Below are 15,653 nucleotides of genomic sequence, written 5' to 3'. Positions count from 1 at the left end.
TAACTGCAGCAAGAACCACATTTATATTTTATGTAATATTGTGCCGTGTTAAAAAAAAATCAAGACAGTAATTTTTAAGTCAAATACATCAGAACCAATGATATTTGGAAATAGTTTATCCCTAAAATAAAACACAAGTTGAACTCAACAGGAACATAGTAAGCTGTCTCTGTTACATAATACAGTGCCTAAATGACCAGTAATATACAAATAAATACTTTAACATACAAATGAGGAGTAGAGTTAAAACAAAATTATACGTATATATTTAAATAGTATTTACAATAATTTGTACTAACTAAAAATCCAAGCAAACAGATTCAAGCCGCCGAAAAATCCAGTTTCTTTAACAAAACAACTTTCCTTAGAACTATCAGTGTATTTATTAAAAATTAAAAATATAATAAAACTTACTTGTGGTATAAAAACAGTAATAATAATAGTGATAAAATTAAAGTGATAAAGTGAATAAAAAGCTAAATATTAACCTTAACAATTAGGAAAGTTATAAATGAAATCTTATCAAAGCTTTGAAAAAATAACAAACCACCAACTGAAAATGACAAGGACGATACAAATGAGAACGACAAAATAAAAACTGCACAACTTAGACAGTACACAAGTTTTCTCGTCTTGGGATTCAACACGTAACAATTTATTAAAAATATTCAATGTTACCTTGAAACAAAACCAGCAATAGTAATATAAAAACATTAGACTATAGGTAAATAACGATCTTAAAATTTTGGTTTTTGACAACAATACAAATTTATCTATTGGATATTTATAAATGTTGAACAATGAGTACATAACAAAGGATCAATGTAGATATGCTTGATAACATGTTGAATAGTTTGATTCCTTTGTATCTAACCCTTGAAGTTTATAGCTATAAACAGTAAGCTGGAAGATTTATAATCACCGATTACCTTCTTACCTTATTCTGTCCATCTCCATGGGCTACAGCCCACATTGGGAAAGATCAAAATAGAGAGATTCAGAACATTACAAGGCCGACAATACTAATAAAAATTGAAAATGATATCGGTAGGATTTTATGCAACATAATCACCTAAGACCAATGACCTCAAGTACCAAGTGTTTTAAAACATAATCTGTTTTAGGCTAAAGAAAATTCTGGAAAAATTGGTCATTTTTACTTGGCCACCGGCTATTCTTGACTCATAATGTGTTGGTTAGTTAAATTTCACATTTTGGAGATATCATCATGGACGATTTAGCCTCATTCCTTTATATAAGGAAAAAAGGCAGTTAAAATGTTGACCAATTTATTAAGAGAGAACATTTGTTATTACAAATGAAAGACGTTTATTAGATAATAAAGATTCTTTCTACTAAGTGAACTTCCTCGTATTGATGGTTTCTATAAACACAGTTAAAATAATGTACTGAAAGAGAAATCTCAAGCTGAATTTGTCATTGAATCTCCTTAAATTAAAACGCTTAAAAAGTTAGAATCATTAAACAAGTTATAACAATATTTTCAAACAATTTCATAGAAATTAAATGCAGAACTAGTAATTAGAAACTATATAATAAATAGTTATGTTAAATGTATTTTTTTTTTCATTAAGTTTATAACAACAAAATCTGACTCCACACGGTTTTTGGGGAATCACAAAAAAGTTTTAATAATTCCTGAGGGTGATAGTTTATAATCTAAATCATTCAAATCTTAAATTTCCAACATCACTATTAAATATATATTGCATCTAGCTTCAGCAAAACTGATTCCATTTGCTTAGAGTTGATCACAATATAAAAATACAAACTTTGCGTTTATATACATTTACAATACAATTAATACATCCATAAACATATAAAACAACATTGGTGTTCTTACTTGTCGATGTGACAACAATTACAACATTTTCTTGTAACTACATATTTCCATTGAACATATTTAAAACTGATGGGCTGATACGACATTACGTGAATTACAACACTCACCGTACTTAAAAAGTCATGAAATGAAGGTCATCGAAAAGTAGTTTCTGTATTATTATGAAAACACCACAACAGTTTGGTTTAATAGCTGCAAGGGCTGGCAAGAAAGAATGTACACAATACAGTATTGTGAACACTTAAAAAAGCTACTTTCTTATACATAGTTTGTCTGTAAGTACTACTGATTTAAGTCAAAAACAATATGCAAGTCTTTTTTTAATTTTTTGGCAAATACAAATTGACATTGAATAAATTATTTGGCACAACAAATTTAAACCACGCTAAATTAGAGCTACAAATGAGAATATATCTCAAGATTTGTCTACTTTATTATCAGTCATAATTCTTTTAACTAGCAAAAAAACTGACTAAACCAAAGTTAAAATAACATTTTTTACAGTATACAAGACAGATACTCAATTCAAACACCCACTAGAAGTTTATACTTAGGTTATTTATACAAAATATTTCATTTAATTTGCATGCAAGAGATCTAATGAAGTATTAAGAGGGACCAATTTACTTACTATATAAAATCTTGTATAAAACATGTTACATTATATATAGTTGGGATAAGAACATTATCGTTTCATGTGCCATAACTTCTTTTGTTTCTTTTTTTGTTAAAGAATATCAGTTACAAAAACAGATACTATACATTTAACTCCAAAACTTTACATATTACCCAGAGAAATAATTCACCTTCTGGACCCCAGGCGACAGTCTGGAAGATTTAACGTGCATCATTTAGTGCACTGTAAATTGTCACCTGGGGTTTAGAAGGTTAACGTAAGCTATTAAATGGGCAGGTTTGATTTCTTATCGCATTGAACTTATTTTTAAAACTGCTGATTGAATACTTATTTCGTAACAAAATAAGATCAACAACAAAAATATTAAATTGCAAGGAGCAACTAAATTCCACTGATTAATTAATATACATATATTTTCTTCAACTAAACCAGCTAGCAAAGAAAAGTATCAATAAATACTCTTATTGGTGAACAAATTTAAAATAAAACAACAAAGAGTTGTTACAGAATTTGGACCGTAAATATACTTTAATATTACTAACATTAAAGCCAATACTATATACATTTATTGTAAATGGTGTTAATAGCCAATTTAAATAAATAACTGTATTCAAAAATTTTTACTTTTAAGATATTTTGTGCTTTGGTTTTACACAGTTCAATCACATTTTTGTGCAATTTATGAATTGCTAAAATGAAGTAATATTTAAGCTAAATAAGCTCTTAAGAGGAACTTTTACCATAGTTTATAAAAAATCTCTTTAAAGTAAAAATTAACAAAAATAAAGGATAAATATGATACCTTAAGGAGTTTGTGCAAACATTGGTTACACACTTTTGTTAAGAAAAACAAAAAGCCCTTGGGCAAACCTTAACCCAGAAAGAAGCAAAATTGATAATGGCATGTTTGGAATGATATGAATGTTTTGCACAGCATCAGTATCTAGAAGTACTAAATTACTTGAATGTTCTAGCAATACAAAAGTTTGCAGAGTTACAAAATACACAATTATTAATTTACCTAGATTTCTTTAAATCCAAACTGCATATTTGTTTATAAAATGGATATAAAAAAAGGATATTATGACAAAGACCCTTTTCTATTACAATTGCAAACTCGTAGAAAAGCTTTAGGGCACATCCTGAAATGTGTTAAAATAAACTTTTATACTCTATAATTATGGGGATAATATGTCCCTTAATCTTATTTTTCATTCAAGTTATGTTTATTAAAGTAGTAGTATTGTATTCAAGTACGATGGCTTTGATGTTACAAATTGATTATCAAAATAGAAGACAAACACCTCTGGAAATATTTCTCAAAGTTATTACTAAATTAATCCTCTTAGGTAACATTAGAATTGGTATAAAATGATTGATATTTTTTTGTATTGATAATTGTCATGACAGTAAAACAACAAAACTATTACAAAATTATTTCTATAACATAATGTTTACCTGACTAGTTAAATTTATAAAATAAAGCGATTCAAAGTCATGTCTCAGTCATTGAAATATAATAAGGCAGTATAGAATTCTAAACAAAGAAATTTACAAATTTAAGAAGAAATAGAAGAGTGGGCAGCAGCAGTCCCACTATATCCGAGGTTTGTACGTGAGAGTAACTTGGATCGTCTGGGTGGTGGTGGTTGTGGTGGGGGTCTCGGGGTCATGGGAAGACTTGGATAGCGGCTTGTTGGCTCCGTTTTCTTTGTTGCGTCGGGAACCTCTGTTGTGACGGGAACGGGACGAGTTGCGCCGAACACTCGGTCGCTTGGAAACCGACTCGGCGCTTGCGCTCAGACCAGCCCCGGCTCCTCCTTGACAAGACACTTCATGTTAGCTGACTTATCGACCTTATTGAAATACGTATTAAGAGATGGGATACACACCAGCACAAAATTACTAAAATTTCTGATAACAGTAAAAAAATGAAATGAAATGAAAAATGTCTTTATTAGAGGCGAAGTTAGGACTATAAAGTCCTCTCTACCACTTAACCTCACAAAAATTAAAAAAAAAATATTTTAAAATATTTGTCCAGTAAATATTTTCTCTAAACAAATTTAAATTGACCATTATAAAACCATTTATTAGTTATTCTATAGAAATCTGTGCAGCTTAAGTGTCAGGATATTAAGGATCATTAGTGACTAGGACCACCTCTTGCTAAAATCCCACTGAACAATCTCTATGGGATGTATTTTCAGCCTTCTCAATTTCCCATTTTGGAACATGAAAAATCTAGTTCTGTTTCAGTTTTTATCTGTCAAAGCAGGTAGTAAGGAAAATTTCTACCAAATCCTGACCAGCTAATAGTTTGGAATTGACGAATCCCACCTATTCCAATCCATATCCTCCGCTGTGAAACTTAAGACTAGACAATCCACTGAACTATTTATATTCACAGTAGTTTGACATCAATGGATATCTTTCGGGTTCAACAGACATTACTTATAATTTATCGTATTTTCTTCTAAACGATTAAGTCCGTCAAACAGGATTAAAATAAGAAACAATAATCTTTTTGTAGAAATGTATATATTGATAAGTACATGCATTGGTAGTTACATGAAAGATGTTACGTAAACATTGATAGATTTATTAAATAGGTCTCAACACTAGTATTTAATAGAAAATGTCAATGATACGTGAGTAGACTCCTATTCCTCTACATACAAGAGTGTATTTTTTTCCAACCTTCAATCATGCTGTCAAAGGGCCAATTGAACGGTATGATGCAACAATGCGTGGTAGTCGACTGTGCACGCCTTCCACTAACACTTCAAACATAGCTGAGTGTCCCACGCCATTTCAAGTTAATCTAACAACATGTAAACATAGCTTCTACCCCTTTAACTGATTCTCCTGGCAAGTGCGAAGTGTTATTTGATTCTTGCAAGCTAAAGGACTAGTGCAGTGGAAATTCACTCAAGAATGTCAAGAGTATACAGTGAAAAGTTTAATGAGTAAAGTTGTGGTGCACTAGTAGTGCAGAGAATTTAAAGATGGATGAGTTGATGTTCATAAGAAAGGAGGCCAAGGACACAAGTCTGTCGCAACAGACTTCAAAGAAACTAATTCATCAAACACATAAAATGTCCAGTGACCACAAAGCTCAATGAGTTCTGTATGACACCCCAGAACAAAACAACAATCACAACAATGGGTGCATTAAAATTCACTGAATAAACCAAAAGAATTCAAAATCACTTTCAACATTATGGCTACTGTGTTAAAGAGATCTTACAGCCAGGAACCATGATTAATCCACAAGGCTATTGTGAAATATCATGACGGGTGCAGAGAGCCATTCAGAACAAACGAAGAGGAATGCTCCCTTCTGGAGTTATAGTTATCCATGACACTATCTGTTCTCAAAGTGGTGCTCGGACGAAATAGCGTCTAGTGCCAATAGCATTAAAAAACAGATAAGAACAAAAGTTTTTTACAATATATTTAGTCAACTGAATAATAAATTGTTGTCTTAAAACTCGGTAAACCACTTAAATTATGTATTGTATGGTTTTTATTTATATTTTTTTTACTCTGAAATATGCTGGATATATCTATTCATCCTAATCACTTCAACTAAAACGCTATCTTTATCAAATGCACAGTAAAAACAAACTTATGCTAAGAAGCTGTGTAAAATTACTTAATGAATTTCAATATAAGTTAAAAATACAAATAATAGCATACCAAATAAAATGAAATATTCAGGGAAATTGGATAAACAAGCAAGTAATAAATATTTCTTTCACAGAACAAAACAAATCTAGACTATGTAAAATCAGAAAATAGTACACCATAACTGAAATAAGTGCTGCTGAATTGTATCACAATAACTTTCAAGAATTAATCTAACCCTTACCCTAAAGTATGTTTTCACCTACACCAAGCATGCACCAAACAAACAAAAATACCATCTAAAGTAACAAAATTAGCAAAAGCATAAAACAAGAGTGTATTAGTTATAACTGACCTGATTCAAAAACGCAATTTCAGTTCCATAATAAGTCTGATAATGTCTAATAATACCAGCATGCTATCAGTGCTTCAGCTAACTAATCATCAGGCTAATATTTCTAGCAACTGTTCTATATCATATTTTTATTTTAGAAACATTGAATATCAATGTAATGAATGGCGAATTGAAAATGATTTACAAATTGTGACTAGGTTGATACACACAAATCTAATTACACAACAGTTTAAAATAAATTCAAATTTTGTAAAAATATTTAAAATACACTTAACATATTAAAGTACAAGAAGATATATATCTGAAAAAAAAAAAAAAAAAAACAAACAAGCTGAGGATTAATACTCAAGGGTAAACTACACATTATCTAACATGTCTAAATGAGAAAATCTAGACACAACTGGCAGATCAATATACTCAATGGGAACTAACACGATATACACTGCTTTATCATTCTTTCGTTCGGAAGAGCTATTAGAAAGGGAGGTCAACACTCTTTGGGGGAAATCTAGAAAAAGGGTTGACAAGACAGAGTGAGAGGCATGCACTGAGTTCTTACCGATGTTGGAGGAGGAACTAAGATTGTTAGAACCCCGCAAGACGTGGATGGACGTAGGGTCGCTGTCCATGCTATGGCACAGGCGGCCGGGAGGGTTAAGGAACCACTCGGAGCGTGTCCGCATCCGTGCTGCTTGTCGCTCGTGGACCTGTCACAGCTTTTCTGTCACTTTACCCCATCCCACTCTTTCTCATACCAACTTACCTACCTACTTAATGGAACGAAACCAAAACCTTTTTTTAAACTCCAGTCTGTTCACCCAACTGATTGCCAACTATTTCAACTAAAAATATGATGCTTAGTGCTGAAAACTTACTAAAACTTGGACATAAAAAAGTATGAAAAATAAATACTGTCAAATGGAACAAAGGGGAGCAATGTTGCGGTTCTCTTCAGTAAGCTTTCTTAGCTAAAACATTACCAAATGGTCTTTTTTTGCTAAAAATTACGAGTCTATTTTGATAACTGAATTAAACATTTTCAAATCAAAGTTTAAGAGAACATTTTCAGAAGAAGCCTTCAGCGTTCAGGCAAATGACTCACTGGAAAAGTTACAAATAAATGAGCTAACAACATGATGATAATTAGGTGCCCGAAATAAAATTTACAATGTAACTGAGATCTTGTATACTTTTAAAAGGTTAAATAGTTTAAGAATTGCTTTTGATTAGTATCATTACAGAAACTCATGCAGAGTGAAAATAATCAACTAATACGATCTGTTTATGTTTAACTAATCAAGAGAACAAGGAACATATACTATTAAAACTGAACTCAAAAATGCTTATTTATATTAGCAACAAACAAAAACTCACAAGCTTAATACTTTCAAAACAAAATACGGCCCACAAAATGCTCCAAGAACATCTAAGCAAACATTGTTAGCAAGTTGCAAATAACACCAAGTCAACTATTGTTTTATTACATCAGATATATATGGACTTAATAATGTTTAATTTTTTAGAGTAATAATTTTATATTAACCCTTTGAGTGCCATGGCGTTATAATATCTGACAAGGTAAAAACCTTGTAAATTTGTGGCGTTGATCGGCTTGACGATCCATATATAGATGATAGTTATTATAGAACTCATTTGAAATATCCAAATAACCACAAAGCTGCACTCGAATGTTCTGATGTATCAATTAATGTCGTCTTTTAATGTTTTATTCTCTGTAGGTCTTTGGAATGATTATTAACTATGATGTTGTTATGGTCTGTCAGCCAATGAATTGCTAAATATGTGTTTGGCAAGTTGCACTGTTTATAAAAATGTTGTACTATCACATTCAAAAATATTGTAACCTATCTTATTTTTAACAGAAAAAATATATATATATATATATATATATTTTTCATTTTATTATTAAAAAAAAACTAACTATGAAAATCTGTCAAGTGGTTATCGAACAACAATTTTTTTCCAAAAAGCTAGCAAATATATAAAAATTAAGCCGTCAATTTAAGTGGGTAGCATAGCAAAATAGCTCCAGCACTAGAAGGATTAAAGAAAGGTTTTATTTAATTACATTTAGTAAAACAAATTCATTTAATTTAGTCATAAATCCTTACAAAACATGTCACATCCTGAAGCTATAATTCATGTACATACTGTAAATTCATATTTTTATGTTCAATCGTTTTTATCTTGAGTCTGGTAACAAATTTGCCCAAATTCCCTTCTTTTTAAATCCTGTAATCTCCTTGTGAAGTGATAAAAAGTTTGATCTATTCAGACATCAATGAAATTATAGGGAGATGTGGCTCTAAAATAAAAAAAATCCAAAAATCAATTGAACCACTTTAACAGAAAATATTTGAATTTTAAGAAAATAAAAGGTTTAACACTGAAATATATTTAAAAACAATATCAGATCAAAGAACTCTTAAGAATAGTGTCAAGTAAAAATTATGGTTTTGTAGAATGTAAATTATGAGTCTTGGAGAATTTGTGCAAAAAGCTCCAGAACAAAAATAATTTTTCCAGTAAAATTAATGTGTCCAATAAGATGAATGTTTGCTCCTGGACAAAAATACCTCTCTACAAATAATTTCAGGGTTTAATATATACAGTTATTTTTCCTTTTACCAATTATTATTTTTTGACAGCTTAAGCAGAGAATTGTCAGAACACAGCTATTGTCTTTGCTATCACTAGTCTCAATGTATTTTATCTGGTTTTGCTATAGTTTCAGTCGACATAGTCAATCTATTGCTGCTGGGTAACAATTATTTGCATTTCAGACCACAACAGCAATGCCTGAATAACGAACTTATTTTAATACTGTTATTTTTACTATCAGCTATTATTATCAAATAGTTCTTTAGGAGAGACGCTAGCGGTGTAGTTACAGTAACGTTGTTGCTTTCTCATTTAAGTGTAATGCAGTTTGAGTTAATACATAATAATTAATGGAATAACTTGAGAACAAAGAGCTGAGAAGCTGTTATTTGCTTTATTGGAATCACAAAAAAGTGATGTTTTTAAATATTAATAGTAGGAAAAAAATCCAAAAAATGTAAAATGCTGTAATTATTTTATTTGGAAGTGGTTTATATAATGAATTTTTAGTAAAAAACACCAAGAAATATAATAACCTAATTTTGTTTGGTTAGGCCAAAATAAGCAAAACCATTAAGATGTCCATAGTATTAACTGGACCAAGGAAATCATTTGCTATGTAACAGAATTACTGATTATACAAGTACATAATTATTGGTGCCCACTGCATTTCAATTCAACTTGAGACAGAGCAATTTCTATTCAGACTTATAATTTTGGCAGTTTCTATTACTCATATTCACCTTCATTGATTCATATGTGCTCACCAACCCACTTATGCGACAGAAACTCTTCCCCCAAATTTGCTACTGACTAATGCGTAGCAGATATTTGGCTTGTATGGATTAAAAATATACCTTAATTTACGAAAAATTAAAAACTATCAAGTAGAATGACACCCATACACAAACTTGCGCACTTTTAAGGAAATTAGATATAAAAGAAAAAATATCAGTGACAACAAATCATCATAAAATACACATCCAACATAAATTTCATTCAAAATAGAAACATTTCACCACAATCAAGTGCATAAGCCAAACCACAAATGCACAATTTTAATGTCTATCTGAAAAAGAAAACCTTGTGAGTAACAAACTTTCCACAACTTAAAACAAAACAAAAGATATACAATTAGTCAAACGAAACACTAACATACTCCTCTATTTCAAACAATTTAAATTGCTTAAAAAATTAATACTATTTTACAAAAATAAGTATTTTTTTAACTTATGATTTTTTTTATATCAATTATTTCCGGCAAACAGAACAAACTATGAATCAATTTCTGTCTGTCACATAAGATAACCAACTGACTAATATCATTGCATACGTTATAAAATATTTAAAATTTACTTTGAGGTGTTGCAAGATGAATTAAATTCAGTACATGATCATTATAGTTTTAGGAAGGTCTTAGAGATGATAACGTAGTTTGTTAAACCATTCAAACAACTAAGTCTAATCAGAGACTGTTGCTTTACTAACGTGTTTTAACAATAAGTAAAAAGTTGTTAAATAATAGTTTTTTTCATATTAATTTAACTATACAGTGATTATTATAATGATTGCAGAATAATAGTTGTATATTGATTTGATAACAATGATTGATAACAAGGTTTTCCATTAGTATAGATAAAACATTTAGTGCCAAATTTGGTACAAATGTTTTCTTTGAATGTACTATACATTGTATTTTGCTGTTTTAACATTACCAGACTTCTGGTGAGACTAGGTCGGCTGGGGTGTTATTAAATGCCTTGGTTTTAGTTTATGCAATTTTATGTGGGAATTAGCAGACTATATATATATATATATATATATATATATATATATATATATATATATATATATATATATATATATATATATATATATATATATATAGATAGATGCAAATATGCTAAATTTAAATTATTTTTTCAAAAACTCCACCTTTTTAATACTAAGAGCCTTATACAATCTTTTCAAAACAGTTTCCATATATTTTTGAAATATAACAGTTTTTAAATGTCAAATCTGTGTAGGTTCAAAATAATAATTATATGGGTCTGTCCGAAATGCGCAGGGATATTTCAGGAGGTGATTTCATAGACCAAAATAAAGAAAAAATGTCCAATAAAGGTATATCCTAAAATGCTTTTTTTCTCAGATATCCGACCAATTTGTTTCTTTTTTTACCAAATAATTTATTTCTCTAGAATGGCTTAACCGATTGAGTTCAAAATTTGCATATTGCTCATCCATACAAATATCATGTTTGCAAAAATTAATCATTTAGTTCCTACATTCCGTTTAAAAATGGTAGCCATATTAATTTTTTACACTACACTAAAAAAACGTAAATTGTTATAAAAATTTGAAAGAGCAATTTTTTGTAGCCCATTTAATTTTCTATCTAGTGACATGACTTTTGAAACAATTTGTTTCTTAGATGTAAAAATTGTTGAAGCAATGTTACTACTAAGATAACCTTGCATAAGATAATATTTTATTTCTCTATCATATTAATCAAAATACCTTATTTAAAGTGAACAAGAATCAGGTGGTAGTTATACATTGTTAGTAAATGTTTGATAAACAGAAGCATTATTGTAATAACATTCAAAGTGTGAGATAAAGGTTATATATTTGGTATTGAACTGTTTTGTTAATTTTTTATTTTAATTGAATAGAAACTTTTTGTTTATTTTCTATTTAAAACAACTAGACCTGAACAATATGTCAAATTATCTTTAGTCACATCAAGCAGATATGATTTTGTCTATAATGGGGCTGATGGAAACTGTTATGAAACTGCTCAGTATCAAGAAAAATTTCCGAACAGGCAACAACCAAATCCTAAATCTTATGCTGCTGTATTGAGAAGACGCAGAAAATGGAAGTTTACTATCAAACTTAGATTGTAGAGGAAAGCAAAGGGAAATTCAGACTCTGAGTTATAAGAGAATGTTTTACGTGTTTATGAAGAACCTAATGTAAGTGCAAGTCTATTGGCTAGGACATTACAGGTTTCTCATTCTACACTATGGAAAATATTGAAAGAACAGCAACTTTATCCCTATCATTTACAGTGTGTACAAGTTCTTAGTCCTGCTAACAAGGTAGACACCAACAACAATTTAAATTAAAAATTTGAGTAGGTATTATTGGTGATTGTTTGCTGGGGCCACATGTTTTACCTCCACAACTAAATGGCAATGCATACATAAATTTTTTAATCAATGACTTTCAAGGCATTTTAGAAGATTTACCACTTACAAGAAGGCAAAATGCACTGTGGTGCACCTGCACATTGCGCTTTGCTGGTGAGGGAACATTTAAATGAAGTGGATTGGTAAAGGTGGTCCTTTAGCATGGCCTCCACGTTATCCAGATATGAATCCCATAGATATCTATGTCTGTGGTCATATGAAATCTCTAGTCTATTCAACACCAACTGTAAACCATGAAATGGTTCACCAGCATATTCAAGATGCCACTGCAACTATCAGAAATCAGCCACGAATTTTTGAAAGAGTGTGACAGACTTTTGTCAGGCGAGTTAATACACTGCATCCAATAGTGGTCATTTTCAAAATTTAATTTAAATGTTTAATCAATGCAGTTGAAATTGCCAAATTGTCCATAATGAACAGGTGAAATATGCACACCATTTTTTTAAATGCATCACAATTATGGGCACTGTTTAAAAAAGTCTGATAGTTTAAAAAATTATACAAACGAAAATAAAATTAAATAGGGTACAAAAAATTGCTTGTGAAAAATTTTATACAGTTTTTGAGTTACTAAGCTAAAAAAAATTAATATTGAAACTGAATATAGGAACTAAATGATTAATTTTTGCAAACATGATATTTGTATAGATGAGTAATATGTAAAATTTGAACTCAATTGGTAAAGCAGTTCTACAGATTATTCAGAAAAATATCAGATATCTGGGAAAAGAAGCATTTTCAGAACATACCTTTATAGACATTTTTTATTTATTTTGGTCCGTGGAATTACCTTCTGAAGTGTCTCCACGCATTACAGATAAACCCTGTATACAGTATATCTATATCTAATGCTTTGGAGTTTACTAGAAAAGTGTGTTTTGAGCCGCCAATAAACAAGAAATGTTTTAATAAGAGCGAAAATAAATGACTAATTTGAATGAACAAAAGACTATAAACGTAAGATACTAGATTGTGCAATAAAACTTAAAATTTTTAATCAGAATATGTTGTCTAATAATCACATGCTATGTTAAATCAAATACATAGCACAACATACTAACTTGACAGCAACACAACGATGTTAGCCCACTACTACCAGTTAGCACACAAACTCGCATGCTCTAAGGAGAGTTACAAGTACCTGGGGGAGGTAAGAGAGGCTTTTGGTGGATTCTGCATATCTGTTGACAGCACGCAACTCATCCAAGGTCATGTGGTGGCTGGCACTGCTAGAACTCGACCGACTCGAGCCCTGCTGACAATATCATAACAACTATTCTGCCACACACACGATTTCAATCCAATACCAAATAAATAGTGTCTGATATGTCACTTTCTACCTTTACTTAGCAGACATTAAATTTGCACATGAGTGCAAGGTTTTGAAAAGTTGGGACATCAGCTGACCCTCTTATAGTTTTAAACAGTGGAAGTCAGAGTGGCGGTGAGTCAAATAACAATAAAACTTCAACTGCACTACAGGTAGCCCAGTATGATGTTGCAGATTATGTGTACTCCACTCTCACATCATCAATAATCAAGTAAGATGATTATTAAAAGTGTATTTTTACACACACTTGTAACATGTGTATCAATAATAATAAAAGGAGCGTGTATTCTCAAAGCAGCTTGCACCTCATATTATACGCTTTAACAGAGTCAGTGTGAGCGCTTGGTATTATTTTGTCAGGTAAAGGGTCAACAACCCTTTGGAGATCCATTTGATGTGGTGTAGATGGCACCAGTAGATACAAATTATTTTGTGTACTACTGTTGTTCCTGATCAAAGACGTGGATTATATTTAAGTTTCCTGCAGATGATTCACCAAACTGCGAGGCCATATTTAAGGTGTGATTTTAACAATGCATAATAGGCCATTTTTTATGTTGCACCATTACTTTTTAAAATATAAATTAATTTACCTTTTTGGATAGTATGTCAAGGTGTGTTCCATGATAAATAAAATTGTAGTCATTAAGGAATCTGGTCTGATTTTCCATTGACATATCAGGCAGTGCAGGAACGTCTTCTTACCTCATATGGTTTTGTAGTGAGTAATAGTAGTGTTTTACTAGTATGTCAAGGGCAAACACTTTAAAATATGACATAAAACTGTACTCACTAATTAAATCTGACTCGACTGAGATTCATGATTTAGATTTTTACTGAAAAAGATTATTCAGCCAAGGTTGGACAAAAAACTTAGGAAAGGATTTGTCATATTTATGAACGATTTCTGTAACAGAAACTTTCCAGAATCAACTATTAACAAAGAACACCTACTACTTTGGAACTTTGAAAAGGGATAGGAAACACAATCCGGCATTAATGAAAAGGCCTGATTTAAAAAATACAAAACCACATTTCAGTATGTATGATTATTAGTGATACACACACTGTTCTGTAGATGCATTGGATATGAGAGTTAAATTGTTACAATCACAAATAAAAGAGAAACCTATTCCTACAGTGCAGTTTAATGTGCAAATTAAAAGCATTAATGGGACTTATGAGTAAGACACAAATCTCTAAGATTACAAGTCTTAGCTTTGATACAAAAAATATTAACTCACGTGCTTTAAGCGATTATAGTCATCTAGAAACAGTTCTACAACACCCAAATTATTGACTAAAAGTTATCTTTAGACAACTTCAGAGCAAGTTAACAACTAGAGAGCCTACTCAAAGCATCTAGCAACTCCTGTCAGTGCAACACAACTCAATCCAAAAATGGTGCAAAATGAGACAAGAAGAATGATTGAAAATGTGTGCTATGGCACAGACAAATACCTGAAAAGTGACAAGATATACTTGTTCTGAGTTTCTGGGAAAACCACTCAAAGTGCCATACTCTAAACTACTGAAAACCATATATGTGACTAGTACCGTAAAGCCGTACTGTTTTAGGATAATGTAAATATATAAATACAAGGGAAGGAAAAGCTAGAGCATAGTCTTATATACATAATTAAATAATATAATTATTCACTCCATCAACTCCCAAAAATAAATCTTTCTATACCAGCATATAGCCCAAAAACAAAATTTTAATGCCCTTAATAATACATGACATACTCAGAGGGAGAGTCCATACATAGTTGGTGAAACATCTGCAATGTAAGCATAGGCAAAGTCACTTATAATTATAAAGGCCTTATTAATATGAATAAAGATAAAACACTGAAATATAGACAACCCAAAATAAAATGGCAGCCATTTATTGCTTTTAACAGAAAACTGAAACCTATTCCATTAATTTTATTTTTAAATAAATATAAATTCCATTAAAAATGTATATAATACAATTATATGGATTGAATAATATA

General features: G+C 30.6%; 1 protein-coding gene across 5 annotated transcripts in view; it reads right to left on the bottom strand.

The window, feature by feature from the left end:
* Positions 1-243: 243 nt before the first annotated feature.
* Positions 244-15,653, bottom strand: part of LOC124362338 (rho GTPase-activating protein 20) — a 62,948-nt gene continuing 47,538 nt past the window's right edge. For 3 of the 5 annotated variants that reach the window (XM_046816757.1, XM_046816759.1, XM_046816758.1), the window contains 3 exons: positions 13,468-13,578; positions 7,046-7,193; positions 244-4,321 (listed from right to left, as the gene is read on the bottom strand). In XM_046816757.1, coding sequence (XP_046672713.1) covers positions 4,098-4,321; positions 7,046-7,193; positions 13,468-13,578 — 483 coding nt within the window. In that variant the 3' untranslated portion in view covers positions 244-4,097. The remainder of the gene's footprint in view (positions 4,322-7,045; positions 7,194-13,467; positions 13,579-15,653) is intronic. The other 2 variants (XM_046816760.1, XM_046816761.1) reach the window with 2 other exon arrangements.

This window comes from Homalodisca vitripennis, chromosome 5, assembly GCF_021130785.1.
Source record: "Homalodisca vitripennis isolate AUS2020 chromosome 5, UT_GWSS_2.1, whole genome shotgun sequence".
Classification (NCBI taxonomy): Eukaryota; Metazoa; Arthropoda; class Insecta; order Hemiptera; family Cicadellidae; genus Homalodisca; species Homalodisca vitripennis.
This window is presented reverse-complemented; position numbering and strand designations above follow the sequence as displayed.